The sequence below is a fragment of the Nomascus leucogenys genome, chromosome 6, assembly GCF_006542625.1.
Source record: "Nomascus leucogenys isolate Asia chromosome 6, Asia_NLE_v1, whole genome shotgun sequence".
Classification (NCBI taxonomy): Eukaryota; Metazoa; Chordata; class Mammalia; order Primates; family Hylobatidae; genus Nomascus; species Nomascus leucogenys.
In genome coordinates this window covers 91,351,050-91,373,929 of record NC_044386.1, presented here as the reverse complement: position 1 = coordinate 91,373,929, position 22,880 = coordinate 91,351,050, and the positions used below count along the sequence as shown (strand labels likewise).

At 38.3% G+C, this 22,880-nt stretch overlaps 1 protein-coding gene and 1 pseudogene across 6 annotated transcripts in view; one reads left to right on the top strand and one right to left on the bottom strand.

Moving 5' to 3' along the window:
* Positions 1-22,880, top strand: part of MYO9A (myosin IXA) — a 304,154-nt gene that overhangs the window by 84,162 nt on the left and 197,112 nt on the right. For 4 of the 5 annotated variants that reach the window (XM_030814687.1, XM_030814685.1, XM_003267171.4 and 1 more), the window contains exons 3-6: positions 2,381-2,475; positions 7,200-7,262; positions 15,637-15,736; positions 17,561-17,617. In XM_030814687.1, coding sequence (XP_030670547.1) covers positions 2,381-2,475; positions 7,200-7,262; positions 15,637-15,736; positions 17,561-17,617 — 315 coding nt within the window. The remainder of the gene's footprint in view (positions 1-2,380; positions 2,476-7,199; positions 7,263-15,636; positions 15,737-17,560; positions 17,618-22,880) is intronic. The other variant, XM_030814686.1, reaches the window with a different exon arrangement.
* Positions 12,423-13,653, bottom strand: LOC101175884 (annotated as a pseudogene). Its single transcript, XR_004030551.1, has one exon. The product of XR_004030551.1 is annotated as a putative elongation factor 1-alpha-like 3 (transcript).

Sequence of the window (22,880 nt, the reverse complement as noted above, 5' to 3'; positions counted from 1 at the left end):
TTATTTGGTGAAGTATCTATTGCAAGCCTACCTCTCAAAATGGCCCTAAATGACTTTATGTAGTGATAAAAGTTGTATTGCAATCACAGGTTAAGTAACAGGTAAAGCTTCTAATTTGCTGTTGACATTGTAGCCTTGGGCAGAATCAAAAGTGGCATATATGAAAATAGGAGTAGTGCATCACACATCCATATTTCATATCTCCAAGCCCACTGTGTATTTTGTAAGTTTTATCAAAATGTAATGCATTTGACATTTAAATGAATATTTCTTTGATGAAATTTATGTTTCTGTTTCTACATTTTATTAATCTGTGCTATGTGGTTTTTCTAAATTCCTTGTAAAAAACTTTCTATGGTGGAAAGGGAAAAAGCAGAATGGACAAACTATTCTAGGCATTCAGAACTCAGCAATGTCAAGCTTTTTTGTGTATATAGTTTGCAGATGATTTGGTGATGGTTTAGAGCCTGGGCTCTTTTCCATGACTTACTAAAGTACAGTATAATCTAAACATTCATGAGGGACATTTCTGGAGATTTTTATGAATCTTTGCATTTGCTGCTATCATTATAGAATAATTTCTTAAGATATAGTAAAATGTAATTTTGCAGAAATTTAAGTGCATGCATAATAAGTAGAGTGGTGGTTGTCAAACTTTGGCTTACATCTGAACCACTCGAAGGGGATTTATAAGCACAGATTGCTGGACCTTATCCTCAGAGTTTCTCATTCAATAGTTTTGTGAGGGACCCAAGAATTCGAATTTCTAACAAATTTTCAGGAGATGCTGATGTTTCTGGTCTCAGGACCATGATACAGTTGTAGTTGAGTATGACTACTTGAGTACAGATGTAGTTGCTGGGGCATCAGCTTGGGCCTGACATCCTCGCTGTGTCTTGTATGTGTGCGTGCGTCGTGTATATATTCTCTGCACAGTTACAGTTTAGCACGAACAGCTTTGCATTTAGGGAGGTGTTCAGTAAATGGCTACTTTAGGATTTTGGGGTTAGAGGGCATGCCATTCCCATGAGATTATTATAGGAGAAGAAAAAAGGTCCGCAATGAATCATCTCTGTGTCTTTTCTAGTTTTGTTTCTTCAAGTATAATGTGAATGCTCAGGCTAGGGCAGTGGCTTCATTTTTTAAAAACATTTGAATCTTAAATTTCATTGAGCTATATTGAGCTATAACTTACAATAAAATGTACACATTTAAAGTGTACAGCTCAGTGAATTTTGATAAATGTATATATCCATGTGACCACCATCACAGAATTGAGCTATAGATTATCTTTATCACCCATTGTGCCCCTTTGTAGATATTTCTCAATTCCACCCGGATTCCCAGATAACTGCTGATTGGTTTCCTGTTACTCTTGTTTTGCCTTTTCTAGAATTTCATATAAATAGATTATAAGATATGTACTTTGTGCCTGGTTTCTTGTGCTTAGCATAGTGTTTGTTGATATCATTAGTTTACTTTTATTCCTGGGCAGTATTCCATTGCAAGGTACATACTTTGGATGACAATTTAGGAAGTTTATAGTTCTTACTCTTTTGTAATGAGTACTCTAGCTTTGTTTCCAATAGGCATAATAAAGTATAGTACATTATGTACTGGAATTTCATTTCATTTATTCTATTCTAAAATTGTAATTATTTTGATGTAATTATTATTTTCCTAACTCCTTGTTACTTCAGTTTAGCAAATTTTTTAAAAAGTAAAAGTATAAATATATTAAGACTTTTTTGTAGGGGGGCTCTGGAATGTGAAAGAGAAATCCAAACTTTAAAGAACATTAAGTTTTTAAAATTATGATTTATTTTGACTGGGCACAGTGGCTCACACCTGTAATCCTAGCACTTTGGGAGGCTGAGGTGGGCAGATTGCCTGAGCTCAGGGGTTCCAGACCAGCCAGGGCAACACATTGAAACCCCATCTTTACTAAAATACAAAAAATTAGCCAGGCTTGGTGGCGTGGGCCTGTAGTCCCAGCTACTCGGGAGGCTGAGGCAGGAGAATTGCTTGAACCCAGAAGGCAGAGGTTGCAGTGAGCTGAGATCACACCACTGCACTCCAGCCTAGGCGACAGCGAGACTCTGTCTCCAAAATAAATAAATAGCATAAAATAAAATTATGGTGTATTTTACTGAATAGCAGAAAATAAAATCTACTTGGTCTTCTTTCAGTTGTTAATTGCTTTTTTTTTAAAAAAAATTTTGCCTGAACTGTGAATGAGTCTGAACATATAAGCAAATTGTCTTTTTACTATCTCTTTAGCATTTTGTCTCTGAGCTGACCTAAGCAGCTGACCTAATCCCCCCTCCAAAAAAAAAAATTTTTTTTTAGTGAAACTAATGAGAATTATTTATTTTGACAGGCCTTTGGAAATGCAAAGACAGCTCATAATAACAATTCAAGTCGTTTTGGGAAGTTTATTCAAGTAAATTACCAAGAAACAGGCACTGTGCTTGGGTAAGTACTGCTACTTAGCAGGTGTAGGCATTGGAGCATGTTTTAATTTTTGTCTTTACCCTTTTATAAACTATGTATTGTTCATTCCCAGACATTGGTGTCAGCATTAAAATTCTTCCCTGTCAACTTTTTTTAGTTTGGGAAAAGTTAAAACCTCAGAAAAATTTTAACACTAATGTAACAGTCACTCATACCCTTAACCTAGATTTAATTGCTGTCCATGTGTGGCATTTGCTTTCTGTATATTATGCATACATTTGCTCTTTTAAAAAATTGTTTTCAAGGCCAGGCACGGTGGCTCACGCCTGTAATCCTAGCACTTTGGGAGGCTGAGGTGGGTGGATCACCTGAGGTCAGGAGTTTGAGACCAGCCTGACCAACATATAGTGAAACCCCATCTCCACTAAAAAATACAAAAATTAGCCGGGCACGGTGGCACAAGCCTGTAGTCCCAGCTACTTAGGAAACTGAGACAGGAGAATCTCTTGAACCTGGGAGGTGGAGGTTGCAGTGAGCCGAGATTGTGCCACTTTACTCCAGTCTGGGTGACAGAGCGAGACTCTGTCTCTCAAAAAAAAAAATAAAAATAAAAAATTGTTTTCAAGTCAGTTGGTATTTTCTAATCTACATTTTTCTATATAACCATATTATTATATTCAAGAAATTTAATTTTGTTACAATATTGTTTCTTATTATATAGTCTATGTTCAGAGTCCTTTTTTTTTTTAAATAGACTTTATTTTTTAGAGCAGTGGTAGCTTCACAGCAAAAATAAGTGGAAAAGTACAGCAAATTCCCATATATCCCTTTAAGCTTCCCCTACTACCACCCTTATCTGTGGTTTCACTTTATACAATTTCAGTTACCCAAAGGTAGTTGAGTATAGTACAGTAAGATGTTTTCAGACAGAGACCACATGCACGTACATTTTATTACAGTGTATTGTTAATAATTGTTTTATTATTTATTATTTATTATTTTTTTTTTGAGAAGGGTCTCAGTCACCCAGGCTGGAGTGCAGTGGTGCAATCTCGGCTCACTACAGCCTCTTACTCCCAGTGATTCTCCTGCCTCAGCCTCTAGAGTAGCTGAGACTACAGGCATGTACCACCATACCCGGCTAATTTTTGTATTTTTTGGTAGAGACGGTGTTTCACTGTGTTGGCCAGGCTAATCTTGGACTTCAGGCATGAGCCACTGTGCCCAGCCTAATTGTTCTATTTTATTATTAGTTATTGTTAATCTCTTACTGCAGTGGTCCCCAACCTTTTTGGTGCCAGGGACTGGTTTCATCGAAGACAATTTTTCCACAGACTGGGGGATGGAGGAATGGTTTTGGAATGATTCAAGAGTGTTACATGTATCATTAAATTCTCATAAGGAGTGTGCAGCCTAGATCCCTCGCATGTGCACTTCACAATAGGGTTTACATTCCTATGAGGATCTAATGCCGCTGCTAATCTGACAGGAGGTGGAGCTCAGCTTTGCTCAGTTGCTGGCCACTCACCTCCTGCTGTGTAGTCCGGTTCCTAACAGGCCAAGGACCGCTACGAGTCCATGCCCTGGAGGTTGGGGACCCCTGTCTTCTGTGCCTAATTTATAAATTAAACTTTGTCATAGGTATGTATGTATAGGAAAAAAAGACGCAGGCCAGGCACCCCTATAATTTCACCATTTTGGGAGGCTGAGGCAGGCAAATCATTTGAGGTCAGGAGTTGGAGACTCACCTGGCCAACATGGTAAAAGCCCATCTCTACTAAAAATACAAAAATTAGCCAGGTGTGGTGGCGTGTGCCTGTAGACCCAGCTGTTCAGGAGGCTGAGGTGGGAGAATCACTTGAACCCAGGAGGCGGAGTTTGCAGTGAGCTATAATCATCTGGGTGACAGAGCAAGACTCCTTCTCCAAAAAAAAAAAAAAAAAAAAAATTCAAGGAAGAAAACCATATATATATATATGTAGTATATAGATATGTATGATGTAGAATGGAATATGTATGTGGGTTTGGTATTATTTGCGGTTGGCATCTTGGAATGTATCCCCCATGGATAAAGTGGAAGGGGGCTACTATAGTTGGAAAAGAGAGCCTTTGTAGTTAAAACAGACCTGAGTTAAAAGTTATGCTTTTTACTAGCTGTGTGATCTTAGTATCTTTCAGCATCAGTTTCTATACTTGTAAAATAGGGGCAGTAATATTTGCCACGCAAGGCGGTTGTGAGGATTTAACATATTAGTTCATGTTAATTTCTTTTCTCCCATTTTAGACAGGGAAACCTGTTTTGGTAATTTAGACTGGAAATGGCAATGGTAATTCAGAAAAAGAAATAAATTTTAATTATTGGTGGTGGTAGTGGCAATGGATTTTCAAAGAACCCACATTTGGACTTTATTTTAATGAAGGAATGCAGTTTACTGGACAGAGTCTGGGAATAGACTAGGGAATTGGAAGTGGGAGGAAGAAAGTGAGCAGTGCAGTCAGGAGTGAATGGAATCTTTGAGGAATTCTGTGTTTGTGCGTGACTGAAGCATATAGCATGTGGTGGGAGGCAACTGGGAGAAATACAGCTTTAGAGTCAGATTCTGGCCCCTAAGAGGTTTGTCCTAATAATTTGGATTCAGTAATCTAAAGCTTTTACGTTTCAGATTCTAGAACCCCTTTCCAGTGAGATCTTAGCTGATTGCACCCATTTGGGTAAGAAGTTTTAAAGACTTGGAGGGCACAGTCTGGATAAAGAGAAAAAAATATCAGACATACAATTGATGTTTAATTCCTCATTACTTTCAGGATAAAGTTCATTCTTCTGGCATATAGTATATTAGCTCTTGATCGTAGTCCGTCTGCCTATCTCATTCTGTAGTCATGCATAACTTGGGTCATACACCACACAGTGATGTTTCAGTAAATGATGGACCGCATATACTATGGTAGTCCTATGAGATTTTAATACCCTATTTTTACTGTACCTTTTCTATGTTTAAGTACACAAATACTTACCATTGTGTTACAGTTGCCTGTAGTATTCAGTGCAGTAACATGCTGTATAGGTATGTATCCTAGGAGCAATAGGCTATAACATAAGGCCTAAGTGTGTAGTAGGCTATACTATCAGGTTTGTGTAAGTGCACTCTATGATGTTGACAAACAACAAAATTATCTAATGATGCATTTCTCAGAATGTACCTCTGTAGTTAAGTGATACATAACTAATTGTTTTCCCTGAAGTTGGTATGTGTACCCTCCTTCCTTTATAACTTTACATAAAGGCAGTTCTCCTTTCCTTCTGGTTAATCCTTCAGATTTTGAATTCATTTACCCACCACTCTTTCACCAGATATATGTAATGAAAGTTTGCTCTGTGCTGTGTACTCACTATCCATGGGAATTCTTCTTTACATCCCTTTTCCTGCTTGGATTGAATCTCAGGTGTCTCTCTTTGTGTATGCATAATATCCTGGTCATTGCTTTACAATAAGTCCTATCAACTCAGTATAATAGCTGCTAGATTACCTACTTTCTCTACTAGTTTGTAAGTCATTTGAGAACAGGTAGTAGATCACTTATTTCCATATTCCTTGTGCTTGATATAGTGCCCAATAAAAAACTATTTATAGAGTAAATCATTATATAATAAATTGATTTTAGGCTGTGACAATAGCATAAATATATAAAAAGAAACTATGTATATCTTTGAGCCTTATGTAGTAATCTGTCCAAAGCATGTCTGGAAGAATGTATAGTGGTATAGTAGCCTAGAAATAATGTAGAGTCTGTCTTCCGGGATCTTGTGTACTATGTTTTAAACTTATTTTTTTTGTTTTTTTTTTTGTTGTTGTTTTTTTGAGATGGAGTTTTGCTCTTGTTGCCCAGGCTGGAGTGCAGTGGTGCGATCTCGGCTCACTGCAACCTCCGCCTGCCGGGTTCAAGTGATTCTTCTGCCTTAGCCTTCTGAGTAGCTGGGATTACAGGCGTGTGCCACCATGCCTGGCTAATTTTGTTTTTTTAAGTAGAGATGGGGTTTCTCCATGTTGGTCAGGCTGGTCTCGAACTCCCGACCTCAGGTGATCCACCTGCCTCGGCCTCCCAAAGTGCTGGGATTACAGGCGTGAGCCACTGTGCCTGGCCTGGTTTAAACTTCTTATTTTATTTTGCTTTACTGAAAGAAAAAAGACTCATGACCATATGAATTTAACATGGATAACACTAACAGTACCTGTAACACAATTATAATAGTGTGTGTGTGTGTATATGTGTGTGTGTGTGTATATATATATATATATATATATATATATATATAAATTTTTTTTTTTTTTTTTTTTTTTTTGAGACAGATTCTCACTCTGTCACCCAGGCTGGAGTGCAGTGGTGTGATCTTGGTTCACTGCAACTTCCGCCTCCCAGGCTCAAACAATTCTTCTGCCTCAGCCTCCCAAGTAACTGGGATTACAGGTGCCTGCCACCATGCCTGGCTAATTTTTGTATTTTATTAGAGATGGGGTTTCACCATATCGGCCAGGCTGGTCTTGAACTCCTGACCTCAGGTGATCCTCTCGTCTCGACCTCCCAAAGTGCTGAGATTACAGGTGTGAGCCACCTCGGCTGGCCAATAGTGAATATTTTGAAATGATCTGGATAGTATTCTTTATACTTTTACACTGTCTCCAAATATTTTTCTACCTTATATTAAACTTTATTATTTATATCAACCAATTTTATTTTTCTTGTAGTGCCTATGTTGAAAAATATCTACTGGAGAAGTCCAGACTCGTTTATCAAGAGCATAATGAACGGTACGTATTTTTATTTGTGTGATTAGATGAAGTTAACATTTGTATCATGCAGATTGACTTTTAAGGTCTTTGTGTATTATGACCCTTAATTCAGTTTACATCATGCATAGCTTTATGCATAATTGCTATTTCTGTCATGGGCAGAACTTTGCAGTTTTTCAGAGGCTGCTAGGAGATCTTTATTTGGTATATAGAACTATTGCAAACTGTCAGAACAAGTAAGCAGTTTCTCAGTTGTTCCTCGTTCCTCTTGGTGAGCAATGTACCTTGGGACTTTTCTCCCATTTCCTTAGTGTTCTTTTTCTAACTTGAGAAAAAATTTTCAATAAAGCTCTTAATTCCATTGTATTACTTGAGGTATACAGGTCTTTAGAGATGATATATGTGGTATCCTTCAGATGGAGAAATAAGATAGAGAAGTAAATTAATGATTTGCTTCATGCTACAGTAAGATTGGGTTAAGAGAGGGTTTGACCTACATTCAAATATTGGGTATGCCTTGGACATCTTACTTAACTTTTCTGCTTCTTGGTTATTTATTCCCATTTTACAGATGGAAAACTATTAGTAACTTTTTCTAACACATTTTAATGATAATGAAATAAGGGGATATAACTCTTATTTCCTTGGTTTTGGAGAATGAATGAGAGGTGAAATCCAGTTTTTACAAACCAATTCTCTAGAAGAGTTTGTAAAGGATTGGGTTAATTCTTTAAACGTTTGGTAGAATTCACCAGCAAAGCCATCTGGTTCTGACTTTTATTTGTGTGAAATTTTGATTATTAATTCAAACACTTTAGTTATTATAGATCTGTTCAGACTTTTTGTTTCATCTGTAGTCAGATTTGGTAGTTTTTATCTTTCTAGGGATTTGTCCATTTCATCTAGGTTATCTAACTTGTTGCCAAAAACTTGTTTTATAGTATCCCTTACAATCTTTTTTGTTTATGTAAGATTGGTAGTAATGTTCCGCTTTCATTCATTCCTGAATTTGATTCTCTCTCTGCTTCTTTCTGTGTCTGTCTCATCAGTTTAGATAAAAGTTTAATCGTGAAGATCTTTTCAAAGAACCAATCTTTAGTTTCATTGATATTCTCTATTTTTTTTTCCTATTTCCTATTTCATTTATTTCTGCTCTGATGCTTATCATTTCCTTCCTTCTGCTTGCTTTGGGTTTAGTTTGCTTTTTTTTCTAGTTTCTTAAGGTGGATGGTTAGGTTATAGATTTGAGATCTTTTTTATATGGGTTTACAGGTATAAAGCCCGTCTAAGCACTGCTTCGGCTGTTTTCCATGTATTGGTGTAGTGTTTTGTTTTCGTGCATTTTGGAGTATTTTATAATTTTGCTTGTGACTTATTTAACCCACTGGTTATTTAGGAATGTGTTGTCAAATTTCCATGTATTTGTATTTTGGAAATGTGATTTTTCTTTTTTCTTTTTTTTTTTTTTGAAACGGAGTCTCGCTCTGAGGCACGGGCTGGAGTGCAGTGGCACGATTTCGGCTCACTGCAAGCTCTGCCTCCTGGGTTCACGCCATTCTCCTGCCTCAGCCTCCCGAGTAGCTGGGACTACAGGCGCCCGCCATCACGCCCGGCTAATTTTTTGTATTTTTAGTAGAGGCGGGGTTTCACCATGTTATCCAGGATAGTCTCAATCTCCTGACCTTGTGATCCGCCTGCCTCGGCCTCCCAAAGTGTTGGGATCACGGGCGTGAGCCACCGTGCCCAGCCATGGAAATGTGATTTCTTATTTCACTGCAAAGTGTTTGGAGTAGTTGTGTGATTTCAATCTCCTTAAATTATTGAGACTTGTTTTGTAGTAGACTACACATGGTCTACCCTGGAGGATACTCCATGTGGACTTGAAAAAATATATCCTCCTTATGTTGACTGGAGTGTTCTATAAACGTGTTAGGTCTAATTGGTATATAGTAATTTTGAAGTCCTCTTTTTCTTGTTCATCTTCTGTCTAGTTGCTTTCTTCATTATTGAAAGTGGAGTATTGCAGTCTCTCAGTATTATTGTTGAATTGTGTACTTCTTCTCTTAGTTCTGTCAAGTTCTTTTTGTAGCTGGGTGCACTGGCTCACTCCTGTAATCCCAGCACTTTGGGAGACCAAGGCAGGCGGATCATTTGAGATGAGGAGTTTTAGACCAGCCTGGCTAACATGGTGAAACTAAAAGTATAAAAACTAGGCCGGGCGCGGTGGCTCACGCTTGTAATCCCAGCACTTTGGGAGGCCGAGGCGGGCGGATCACGAGGTCAGGAGATTGAGACCACGGTGAAACCCTGTCTCTACTAAAAAATACAAAAAATTAGCCGGGCGTGGTGGCGGGCGCCTATAGTCCCAGCTACTCGGAGAGGCTGAGGCAGGAGAATGGCGTGAACCCGGGAGGCGGAGCTTGCAGTGAGCCGAGATTGCGCCATTGCATTCCAGCCTGGGCGATAGAGCGAGACTCCGTCTCAAAAAAAAAAAAAAAACAACAAAAAAAACTAGCCAGGTGTGGTTGCATGCGCCTGTATTTCCAGCTACTCGGGAGGCTGAGTCAGGAGAATCGCCTGAACCTGGAAGGTGGAGGTTGCAGTGAGCCGAGGTCTCGCCACTGCACTCCAGTCAGTGACAGTGCGAAACTCTGTTTCGACAAAAAAAGTTCTTTTTGCTCAATGGTTTTTTGGGCTCTGTTCTTAGACACACATACATATATTTTAAATTGTTATGTCTTCTTGATGGATTGACCCTTTTGTCATTATAAGATGGCCTTCTTTGTCCCTAGGAACAAGTTTGGTCTTTATTTTACCTAGTATTAGTAATAATTAGTAATTATTGTTTTATCTGGTATTCTCTAGCTTGCTTTTGGATATTGCTTGCATGGTATCTTTTTTTTCCATCTTTTTATTTTTAACCTATTTGTGTCTTTGAGTCTAAAGCTTGTCTCTTGTAAACAGTATGTAGTTGGACCATACATTTTCTTTTTATCCATTTGCCATTTATCTACCTTTAGATTAGAGCATTTAATCTACTTATACTTAATGTAATTATTGATAAGGTAGGATTATTAATACCATTTTGCTATTTGTTCTCCATATGTGTTACGATTTTTTTTGTTCTTCTGTTCTTCTATTCCTGCCTTCTTTTGCATTAAATAAATGTTTTCTAGTGTACCATTTTAATTTCATTGGCATTTCTTTTTATTATTTTTTATATTCTTATTGGTTACCTTGGGTATTGTACTTAAAATCTTATAACAATGTAGTTTGGAATAATGACAACTTAATTTTGATAGTATACAACAAACCTTGCTTGTATGTAGCTCTATTCCTTTCTTGCTCCTTTGTCCTGTCATTGTTATGCAAATTACTTCTTTATGGCGGTACATCCATCAACACATTTATAATTACTGCTTTATGTAATTTTTCAAGTTTAATAGGAGAAAAGTGTTATACATAAAAAATAGGCCAGGTGCAGTGGCTCCTGCCTGGAATCCCAGCACTTTGGGGAAGCCAAGGTGGGCAGATCACTTGAGGCCAGGAGTTCGAGACCAGCCTAGACAACATGGCAAAACCTTATCTCTACAAAAATTAGCCCAGTGTGGTGGTGCACGCCTGTAGTCCCAGCTACTTGGGAGGCTGAGGTGAGAGGATCATTTGAAACGAGATAGAGGTTGCAGTGAGCCGAGATCGTGCCACTGCACTCCAGCCTGAGCAACAGAGTGAGATCCTGTCAGTGAATCAATCAATGAGTTAATTAATTTATACTATCTTTTATATTTACCTATGTACTTTTACCAGTGTTCTTTATTTCTTCATGTTTAATCAAATCTTGTCTAGTATCCTTTTATTTCAGTCAGAAAAATGAACTCCCTTTAGCATTTCTTGTAAGGCCCATCTGTAGCTGTGAAGTCCAACTTTGTTTATCTGGCAGTGTTCTAATTTCTCCTTTATTTTTCCTGGACATATACTTCTTGACTGACAATTTTTTTTTCCTTTTTAACATTTAGAATACGTTGTCTGTCTGCCATGGTTCCTGATGAGAAATCAGCTGTTAATCTTACATTAGGATTCCTTGATGAGGAATTTCTCTCTTGGTGCTTACAAAATTCTCTCTTTGTCTTTGCTTTTCAAGAATTTTGGTTTGTCAAAATGTGGATTTATTTGAGTTTATACCCTCTAGAGTTCATTGAGTTTCTTGGATGTGCAGATTAATGTTTTCCATCAAATTTGGAGAGAGATTTTGGCAATTGTTTTTTCAAGTATTCTTTATGTCCCTTTCTTTTTTCTTCTTTTGGAACTCCCAGTATGTATAGGAGCCTTTTTTTCTTTCTTTTCTTTTTTTTTTTTGAGACAGAGTTTCATTCTTGTCGCCCATGCTAGAGTGCAATGGTGCGATCTCAGCTCACTGCAACCTTCGCCTCCTGGGTTCAAGTGATTCTCCTGCCTCAGCCTCCTGAGTAGCTGGGATTACAGGTGCCTGCCACCATGCCCAGCTATTTTTTTTTTTTTTTTGTAATTTTAGTAGAGATGAGGTTTCACCATGTTGGCCAGGCTGGCCTCGAACTCCTGACCTCAGGTGATCCACTCACCTCTGCCTCCCAAAGTGCTGGCATTATAGGTGTGAGCCACTGTGTCTGCCATGGGAGTCAAAATAATGGTATCCCACAGGTCTCTGAGACCTTGTTTATTATTCTCCATTTTTTTTTCTTCTGTTCCTTAGACGAGAGTCAATTGACCTGTCTTCATGTTTGTTGCTTTTTTCTTCAAGTTCACTGGTTCTTTCTTCTACTTACTCATATTTGCTGTTGAGCTCCACTAGATACTTTTTCATTGCAGTTATATTTTTCAACTCCAGAATTCTTTTTTGATTAATTTCTTAAAAGTCCTGTATATTAGTCTCTGTTTGGTGAGATGGTGTTCTCATACTTCTCTTTAGTTCATTAAGTGTGACTTTCTTTAGTTCGTTGAACATGTTTAAAATAGCTGATTAAAATCTTGTAAGTCTAATGTCTGGGTTTTTTCAGGGACAGTTTTTTTTTTTTCTCATTAAACTTTTTTAATGGGTCTCAAAGTTCTGTGACAAATTTTTGGTCAAGTTGTTCCCGTTAAAAAGTACTGATTTTTAAAAACTAATAAAACTGCCACACGCAAAAAAGAAAACCAAAGTGGTCCACAAAACATTCTCCTTTCCTTCTGAAGGTTTTACGATGCATTATCATTAACCCGTCTTTTACTACTAAACTTAAATGGCCAATTGAAACAAAGAGTTCTGAGACCGTTCTTCCACCACTGATTAAGAGTGGGGTGGCAGGTATTAGGGATAATATTCATTTAGCCTTCTGAGCTTTCTGGGCAGGCTTGGTGACCTTGCCAGCTCCAGCAGCCTTCTTGTCCACTGCTTTGATGACACCCACCGCAACTGTCTGTCTCATATCACGAACAGCAGAGTGACCCAAAAGTGGATAGTCTGAGAAGCTCCCAACACGCATAGGCTTGCCAGGAACCGTATCAATAATGGCAGCATCACCAGACTTCAAGAATTTAGGGCCATCTTCCAGCTTTTTACCAGAACGGCGATCAGTCTTTTCCTTCAGCTCAGCAAACTTGCATGCAATGTGAGCCATGTGGCAATCCAATACAGGGGGCATAGCCAGCGCTTATTTGCCCTGGATGGTTCAGGATAATCACCTGAGCAGTGACGCCAGCCCCTTCCATTGGTGGGTCATTTTTGCTGTCACCAGCAACGTTGCCACGACGAACATCCTTGACAGACACATTCTTGACATTGAAGCCCACATTGTCCCCAGGAAGAGCTTCCCTCAAAGCTTCATGGTGCATTTCGACAGATTTTACTTCTGTTGTAACGTTGACTGGAGCAAAGGTGACCACCATACCAGATTTGAGAACACCAGTCTCCACTCGGCCAACAGGAACGGTACCAATACCACCAATTTTGTAGACATCCTGGAGAGGCAGGCGCAAGGGCTTGTCCGTTGGACGAGCTGGTGGTAGGATGCAGTCCAGAGCCTCAAGCAGCGTGGTTCCGTTGGCATTGCCATCCTTACGGGTGACTTTCCATCCCTTGAACCAAGGCATGTTAGCATTTGGCTCCAGCATGTTGTCACCATTCCAACCAGAAATTGGCACAAATGCTACTGTGTCAGGGTTGTAGCCAATTTTCTTAATGTAAGTGCTGACTTCCTTAACGATTTCCTCATATCTCTTCTGGCTGTAGGGTGGCTCAGTGGAATCCATTTTGTTAACACCAACAATTAGTTGTTTCACACCCAGTATGTAAGCCAGAAGGGCATGCTCTCGGGTCTGCCCATTCTTGGAGATACCAGCTTCAAATTCACCAGCACCAGCAGCAACAATCAGGACAGCACAGTCAGCCTGAGATGAGGGACAGTTATTAATTAATACTTTTTCTACTTTGTATTGGCTATACTGTCTTCTTTCTTTGCATGCCTTATAATTTTTTTTGTTGTTGTTGAAAACTGGATTTTTTTTGGCTGGGTATGGTGACTCACGCCTGTAATCCCAGCACTTTGGGAGGCCAAGATGGGTAGATCACCTGAGCCCCCACGAGTTCGAGACCAGCCTGGGCAACACAGGGAAACTCTGTCTCTACAAAAAATACAAAAATTAGCCAGGTTTGGTGGTGCACACCTGTGGTCCCAGCTACTAGGGAGGCTCAAGTGGGAGAATCACTTGGGCCTAGGAGGTTGAGGCTGCAGTGAATCATGAGCATGCCACTGCACTCCAACCTGGGTGACAGCTATCCTGTCTCAAAACAAAAACGAAACAAAAAAAAGTAAATTGGATTTTTAATTTTTATTTATTTATTTATTTATTTATTTATTTATTTATTTATTTATTTATTTTTGAGACAGAGTCTCGCCCTGTCACCAGGCTGGAGTGCAGTGGTGTGATCTCGGCTCACTGCAACCTTCTCCTCCTCGATTCAAGCAATTCTTCTGCCTCAGCCTCCCGGAGTAGCTGGGACTACAGGCGCACGTCACCATGCCCAGCTAATTTTTGTATTTTTAGTAGAGACAGGGTTTCACCATGTTGGCCAGGATGATCTCGATCTCTTGTCGTGATCCGCCTGCCTCAGCCTCTCAAAGTGCTGGGATTACAGGCGTGAGCCACCACACCTGGTCGAAAAATTTGATTTTTAAAATAATATAATGTGGCAACTCTGGAAATGAGTCCTCTCCTTCCCGGGGTTTGATTGTTGTTTTTATTCCTACTGTTTGATTGTTTTGTGACTTTTCTGAACTAATTTTATAAAGTCGATATTCTTTTTTGAGTGTGGCTATTGAAGTATCTGCTTATTTAACTTAGATGTCAGGTAATAACTGGACAGAGATTTATTTAAATGCTTGGAAACAATAAGTAAGTCTCTCACTCTTTGCCACAGGGCTCTCTGTGTATATTGTTCCATGCCTTCAACATTCAGCTAGGTATTTTACAAATCTACCTTGGCCTTTATTTTCTGCTTGTGCAGGGTTTCAAAGTTAACCGGGGGTGAGAGTTTATATTTCATCTTTTTTTTTCTGAGAGCACATACAACCCTGGGCATGTCCACAGCGTTATGCATGCATATGGCCTTCTAGATTCCTAGGAAATTTTTTGGAGGTTTTCAAAGCCAGCTTTTCCTTTTAAGTTTCTTGGTTTAGCCTATTGTTTGCCCCAACTTTGATCCACTGCTTTAGGAAGTAGGCTGTTCAGCGATTGTCTCAGTTTCTGTGGATGCCTCTGGGGAAAAGATCTTTGCACGATATGAAGTCCAAATCGAATCTTGTAGAGTCAGCCTTGAGTATGGCTGCTTACAGAGAACCACCAGACAGTTCAAATAATGATATTTCTTAGGGAATGAGGCTTTGAACAAGCTCAAACCCTGTTCTGACCTTTCTGGTAGCTGCCAGGCTTCTGATCTCCAAGTTTGCAGGCTGTTGGTTTTCAAGGGGATGGAATAGGGCAAGTTTAAAACACTACAAAGCCATTTTTATTGAGATTTAGCTCTTTTTATTGAGTAAACACTCTCTGGGTTGTTGCAGGCTTTCGATTAGTTTCCACAGTTCTGAAAAGGTTAATTATGACAGATTTGCCAGATTTCTCATTGGTTTTATGCAGAAGAGAATTTTCAGAGGTCCTAATTTTGTTAATTTTGCTGCCCTCGTTCCTCTCTTTTGTATTCCACATCCAAAACATCATTCAATTTTTAGGAGTACTTAAATGCTGAATTTATCACATTTATGTTAAAAAAATGAAGCAAAGCTGATACATTTTACTAATTACTGTTTGCTTCCCTCCTCCCCCTGTTAAATGATAACCATAAGTCACACATTATAAAACTGTACCTCTTTGTTTCCCACAGGAACTATCATGTATTCTATTACCTCCTTGCAGGAGCAAGTGAAGACGAGAGATCAGCATTCCATCTTAAGCAACCAGAGGAATATCATTATCTCAATCAGGTGAGAATTCATAAAAAGCATTTTGAAGTGGAGGGCAGTATTAAATTTAATGCTTGAAAAATGTCTTTTTTCTGGTACTTTCTTTCTCAAACCTAGGAATGGATATTAGCTAGCATTTTCATATGTGTACTCTACAAATTTAGGTGATGCAGTTCTCAAATTTGAGGATGATTACCATCCTCATATAAATGTTAAAAGCTCAGATAATATATGTGCTTTTCGTTTTCTGTGAGATTCTTTGGGAAAATAATAATAAGCTGTTTATTGATACTTCTACTCTATTAGAAAAATGCTTTACTTTTACTAAAGTGATTTACCTTTTACAACCCCCAAGATATTAAATGTTACTAATGATTAATTCTTGTCCTTTGCAAGGGATTACTTGAAACCTAATTTGCATGTTTTGAAGTCTCATACACATACGTCTTTGCATGATACTATGACACTTAGAGTATGACTATTTTTATAATTTAATGAACAATCTTCTTAAATATTCAGTATGAAGGTGATCAAAGGCAAATGACTTAGAGAATTTGGATCTTTCCTCACAACTCAAAATTCATCCCTAAACTTCCACATTAAGGAGTAATTCTCACTTTTCATTACATTGACTTTACTAATTTTATTATTTCTCATAATAACAAAAATTTTACAACCAGCATTAATGGAATTAGTAAAACAATAGATCATTTAAATAATAGATTGTCTCCCCTTATTTTTCCATTGTTGGAGGCAAGATGTAATGTCTATGGAAATAAATTCCTTTATGACAGTTAAAAAAATCCTTATGAAGGTTTTGTAAACAAATTGGCACTTTGATGATGGTTCAAAGATAGCAGTATATATTTAGGGTTATGAAAGTTATATCTTTGGCTGAGTGCAGTGGCTCACACCTGTAATCCCAGTACTCTGGGAAGCTGAGGCAGTTGAATCACCTGAGGTCAGGAGTTCGAGACCAGCCTGGCCAACATCGTGAAACCTTGTCTCTGCTAAAAACACAAAAAAATTAGCTGGGTGTGGTGAGGCACGCCTGTAATCTCAGCTACTTGGGAGGCTGAGGTACAAGAACCGCTTCAACCCAGGAGGCAGAGGTTGCAGTGAGCCAAGATTGTGCCACTGCACTCCAGCCTGGACGACAGAGCAAGACTCCATCTCAAAAAAAAAAAGAGAAAGTTATACCTTTGGCTTTCCCCAAGATAATACAGTGTGTTGTATTAACTGTTATTTCTTAATTTTGAAACTACATATATTAATATAAACTAATGACTTTGTATTAATATATTGAGAATTCCAAGTTATTTAAAGTACCAATTTCTGATATAATATTATTAATTTTTATGCATAGAATTAAGTAGCTTTTCAAAAATATTTGCTAATTCAGCTTCTGAGTTTTTTCCTCCCCGGTTTAAACTATGTGCATTATATTTGGATGATTAAAGATTTTCTTTTTTATAAAGTAATGTTCTCTCATAAATGAGCTGATAGTTGTTAGTATTGGAGAAGTCTGAAATTTTGCTGTTCTTTCAGATCTTTTTGTAATTAATGACCATAATATATTCCTGTCATAATGTCAGTATTCATAGGATATGGGACTCAGTTTATATAAATAACAGTCACTGGAGCCCATGGTATATGTAAGTTCGGTAGTATAGTATACAGTCTCCAAGAATGTGAATATTTACTTCGTTATTTCTCATTTTATGCTGCTATGCAAAATAACTTTTAAATGGATAGCAGCAGTACTACCTGCACACCACATCTAAGAGATCATTAGAAAAGTATAATAACCATTACTTCTACCTAACTAATCTGCCTTACTTTCAGATAACAAAGAAACCCCTCAGACAGAGCTGGGATGATTATTGCTATGACTCTGAGCCGGTCAGTACAAGTACCTAAATATTCTGTGTTCCTGTCAAAGGGTCCTCACATTGCGCATTTGCATCCATCTGAAGATTTAGAATGCAAATCAGCTGAAATACAAAGAATCCTAGGAAGGAAGATAAATCAATGTTTCATTTCTTTTGAATGATTGATTTATATCTGTATAGTTTGTTGATTTAAAACCAGTTAATTTACTTTTTTTTGGATATTTTCTGGTCATTAAGACAGTCCACATTCAATATTTATTTTGAAAAACATTAAATTGATTATATTCCTGATTCCTCAGCATTGCTGTGGATTTGTATGAACTGTAGTTTTTTCCCCCTTTTATTTTTTAAAATTATTTTTTAGTAGTTTCATTACCTACATACTACGAGTGGTAATTATTGTTTATTTCAAAAAATTGCATTCTTTATGTTTTATATGTCAACAATCTTTACACATAATGAATGCATGTATATTTTTCTTTGATTTTTTTTCCCCAGTAGCCAGTCTGTAGCCTTAATAAAATTATCCAAAAATAAGTATTGAAATTCCTATAAATAAGGTTTTTTTTTTAATTTTTATTTTTTGAGACAGAGTCTCGCTCTTTTACTGGAGTACAGTGACATGATCTTGGCTCCCTGCAACCTCCATCTCCTGGGTTTTAGTGATTCTCATGCCTCAGCCTCGCAAGTAGCTGGGATTACAGGTGTGCACCACCATGCCCAGTTAATTTTTCTATTTTTAGTAGAGATGGGGTTTTGCCATATTGGCCAGGCTGGTCTTGAACTCGTGGCCTCAAGTGATCTGCCCACTTTGGCCTCCCAAAGTGCTGGGATTACAGATATGAGCCACTATGCCCAGCCTATTTTGTGTTTTAAATTGAGTGATTTAAGGGGATATATGATGTAATATAAAGTGAATAGGTAAATTTTGCTTTAATTTTTAAAAAATTGTATTATTATATTTTAATAAGTATATTTTTAAATTAGAGACAGAGTCTCACTATGTTGTCCAGGCTGGTCTTGAACCTCTGACCTCAAGTGATTCTCTTGCCTTGGCCTGTCAAAGTGATGGGATCATAAGCATGAGCCACCATGCCCAGCTAAATTTAGCTTTATTTGTTATATTTTATGACAAGTTTGTAACCATAAAAAGAACACAAAATTTTTTTCTTAAGTTTTCAATTAAGTTAGTTGTAAAAAGGCTGAAAACACACACTAATCTTCCTATATCTATTAATTAACTAACGAATTAATTTATTAAATATTCTTTCTGAAAACATTTGTTAGTCCTTGCTTTAAAGAACCACAACTTTGATTCTCACTGCATGTTTATAAACTTTACTAATTGCAGAACTAGCCTATTTCCCAGGTGAGAACGATCAGTATACATGAATAATAATTTTTTTTAGAGAAATTTTAATTGTATTACTGTTACATAACCAAGTAATTTTGGAGTTTAGATTTAACATTTTGGGGAAAAAAACACTTGACATATAAATTTACAGATTCTGACACATTTTAACAGAAAAAATTTAAGTTGTTTTGCCATTCTTAAGAAGCTCCCCCTTTTCCTTTTTCACGTACTACACCAAGTGACCATGCCTCCTTGGAAAGCAGGTAGGGGACTGCAAACACATACTGCAAATAGAAGACTTAATCATCTGTTCTGAGCTTACAGTGAAGTTGTGAACTGATCTGCTACTTTTCAGAGATAGTCTAAGTAATACTTAAGAATTTGGGGGCCGAGAGTAGTGGCTCATGCCTGTAATTCAACACTTTTGGAAGCTGAGGTGGGAGAATTGCTTGAGACTAGGAGTTTGAGACTAGCTTGAGCAACAAGGCGATACCCTATCTCTACAAAAATTTAAGCCAGGTATAGTGATACACACCTGTAGTTCCAGCTACTCAGGAGGCTGAGGCAGGCAGATTGCTTGAGCCCAGGAGGTTGAGGCTACAGCTAGACAAGATGACACCATTGCACTCCAGCCTGGGTGACACAGCAAGACTCTATTTCAAAAAAAAAAAAAAAAAAAAAGGATTTGGGCTCTGAAGCAGAATGACCTAACATGAATATTGGCTGGTTTATTTTCCAGTATCATTTATTTTAGGGGTTAATAAATAATGGTCTTTAAGTTTTGTGAGTCTTAAAGTTGTGCATGTAAAGAACTTGATAGAATACATAATCCTTAGTAAGTGCATAGTGAATGTTGTTGCCACCATTGAAGTCATCATTACCCATCTTTCCCTTTAGAAGAACTTTGTAGCCATAATCTCCTCTTCCCTTAATAATACTTTCATCACCATTATCCATTTATTGTGTTTTAAAATCTATTATAGTTTGAAATTTAATTTCTGATTGTTTTTCTTAATGTTAATAAAAGCAAGCAGTCTGAGGATCTTTTATTCTTTCCTGTTAGCTCTTCCTCATAATATATTTGGGGACAAACTAAACTTTGTTTCCCTGTGAGTTATTAGAACTTATGTGACTAGCATCATAGGTAGAGGGGATTGTTTGAGGACTCTTCTGTTGTACTACATTACTTACGTATTTCGTGGAATTGTATAAATGGTCCCAAGGAGACCTGTAGTTAGCAAATTGCTTTTTACAAGGTACCTGTTGTTGCCCTTGTATGGTGATTTAGTTCCATTTAAGGATTATCCTATTAAATAAGCACAAACAGCAGTGTTGCATGGGAGAGAGCAGAGGATTTGGAACTACATAGATTTTGGTTTGGCCGGCCCTGTTATTTATAAGATTTTTTTTTTTTAAGCTTTGGAAAGTTATTTAACCTGTGAATCTATTTTCTTTTCTGTAAATGTATATATAATTATCTCCTTGTGTTTTGAGGTTTTAGTAACTCTTATGGTGACTGACATGTAGAAGAATATTTAATGTGTTAATTTCCCCTCTTCAAGTGGTAATAATCTGTTAAATGTCTTTTTATTTTTATTATTATTGTTAACATCTCAGCCATTGTTTCCTCAATTATAAAATGTGGAGAATGAATTAAATACTGGTAATATGTTGGCTGATGTCTGCCATTGTACCTTAAAGCTGATCTGAGGCCGGGCGCGGTGGCTCACGCCTGTAATCCCAGCATTTTGGGAGGGCGAGGTGGGCGGATCATGAGGTCAGGAGATTGAGACCATCCTGGCTAACACGGTGAAACCCCGTCTCTACTAAAAAATACAAAAAATTAGCTGGATGTGGTGGCGGGCACCTGTAGTCCCAGCTACTCAGGAGGCTGAGGCAGGAGAATGGCCTGAACCTGGGAGGCGGAGCTTGCAGTGAGCCGAGATCTTGCCACTGCACTCCATCCTGGGTGACAGAGTGAGACTCTGTCTCAGAAAAAAAAAAAAAAAAAAAAAAGCTATCTGAGTAACTTCAGTGTAAAGGGTCGGTCTGCCTCATCAAATTCTTTTATTTATCTGAGCCTTGAATTTTAGGGTCCAACTATTAGGTAGGGTTTTAATGGTCATTGCCATAAGTGACAGTCTCAGGACACTATTGGTTCTATCATACTGCAAAGGGATTTGACCTGTATTATTCTGTGGAGACAAAGCTCCAGTCTTGGTCACTACTACCTTTACAGGAATCCAAACATCTATAAATACGTGGAAGCTTGTTTCCTATGAGGTAGACCTCCTGTAGTGCTTTCAGAGATCATGATGCAACTTGGGCAAGATACCCTGAAACCATAATGTTTTCATCCACTCTGTTTTAAGTATTTTTGCAGTATAAAGATTCCTACTGCCAAAACCCATCTGTCAGTTTGTAAGTTTGTGGTCACATCCTTAAACATTGTCTTTCCGGCTTTATTCCTCACCGTCTGCCAGTCTAGTATAAGGTCTCTGCATACTGCACAACTTTCTCTGCATATATTTTTCCGTTTAAAAAGCACTTCACATCTGGCCAGGTGCGGTGGGTCACGCTTATGTAATCCCAGCACTTTGGGAAGCCTAGGCGAGTGGATCACTTGAGGTCAGGAGTTCGAGACCAGCCTGGCCAACATGGTGAAACCCCGTCTCTACCAAAAAAAAAAAAAAAAAAAAATTATCAGGGCATGGTGATACGTGCCTGTAGTCCCAGCTACTCAGGAGGCTGAAGTGAGAGAATCACTTGATCCTGGGAGGCAGAGGTTGCAGTGAACCAAGATTGCACCACTGCACTCCAGCCTGGGTGGACAGAGTGAGACCCTGTCTCAAAAAAATTTAAAAAAAGCACTTAAAATCCTTCTCTTCTCTTCTCTTCTCTTCTCTTCTCTTCTCTTCTCTTCTCTTCCTTCCTTCCTTCCTTTCTTTTTCTTTTCTTTTCTTTTCTTTTCTTTTCTTTTCTTTTCTTTTCTTTTCTTTTCTTTTCTTTTCTTTTCTTTTCTTTCATAGTGTCTCGCTCTGTCACCCAGGCTGGAGCACAGTGGCACCATATCGGCTCACTGCAACCCCCACCTCCTGGGTTCAAGTGATTCTCCTGCCTCAGCCTCCTGAATAGCTGGGATTACAGGCGCCCGGGACCACGCCTGGCTAATTTTTGTATTTTTAGTAGAGAGAGGTTTTCACCATGTTGGCCAGGCTGCTCTTGAACTCCTGACCTCAGGTGATCTGCCTGCCTCAACCTCCCAAAGTGCTGGGATTATAGGCATGAGCCACCGTGTGCGGCCACTTGTCTCTATTTCTTAAAATGGTACTTAAGAAATCATACATTTTTATAACTACCAGTGTAGAGTGCAGGACATAAACTGGAACAATTGACTTGGAAGGTTAGTAAAGATGCTGGAGATCACTTAAGAAAAAAGGAGATAAATAACATAGGCTTGGTTGGAATCCCAGCTACACTATTAACAAGCTTCACCACCATAGGAGCAATTGGCTTAAATTCTGAGCCAATGCTGCTTCTTGTGTGAAAGGCAATCATAACTACCACCAGAGGTTTTATAAGGATCAAATATAATATGGAACTGGGCAGTGTCTCATGCTTGTAATCCCAGCACTTTGCAAGGCTGAGCTAGGCAGATTGCTTGAGCCCAAGAGTTTAAGACCAGCCTGGCCAACATGGCAAAACACTGTCCCTCCAAAAAAATAGAAAAATCAGACGGATGCTGTGGTGTACCCCTGTAGTCCCAGCTATTCCTCAGGAGGGTGAGGTGGACCACTTGAGCCCAGGAGGCGGAGGTTGCAATGAGCTGGGATTGTGCCACTGCACTCCAACCTTGGCAACAGAGCGAGACTCCATCTCAAAGAAAAAAGAAAAAGAGACAAGATAGTATGATTTCTTA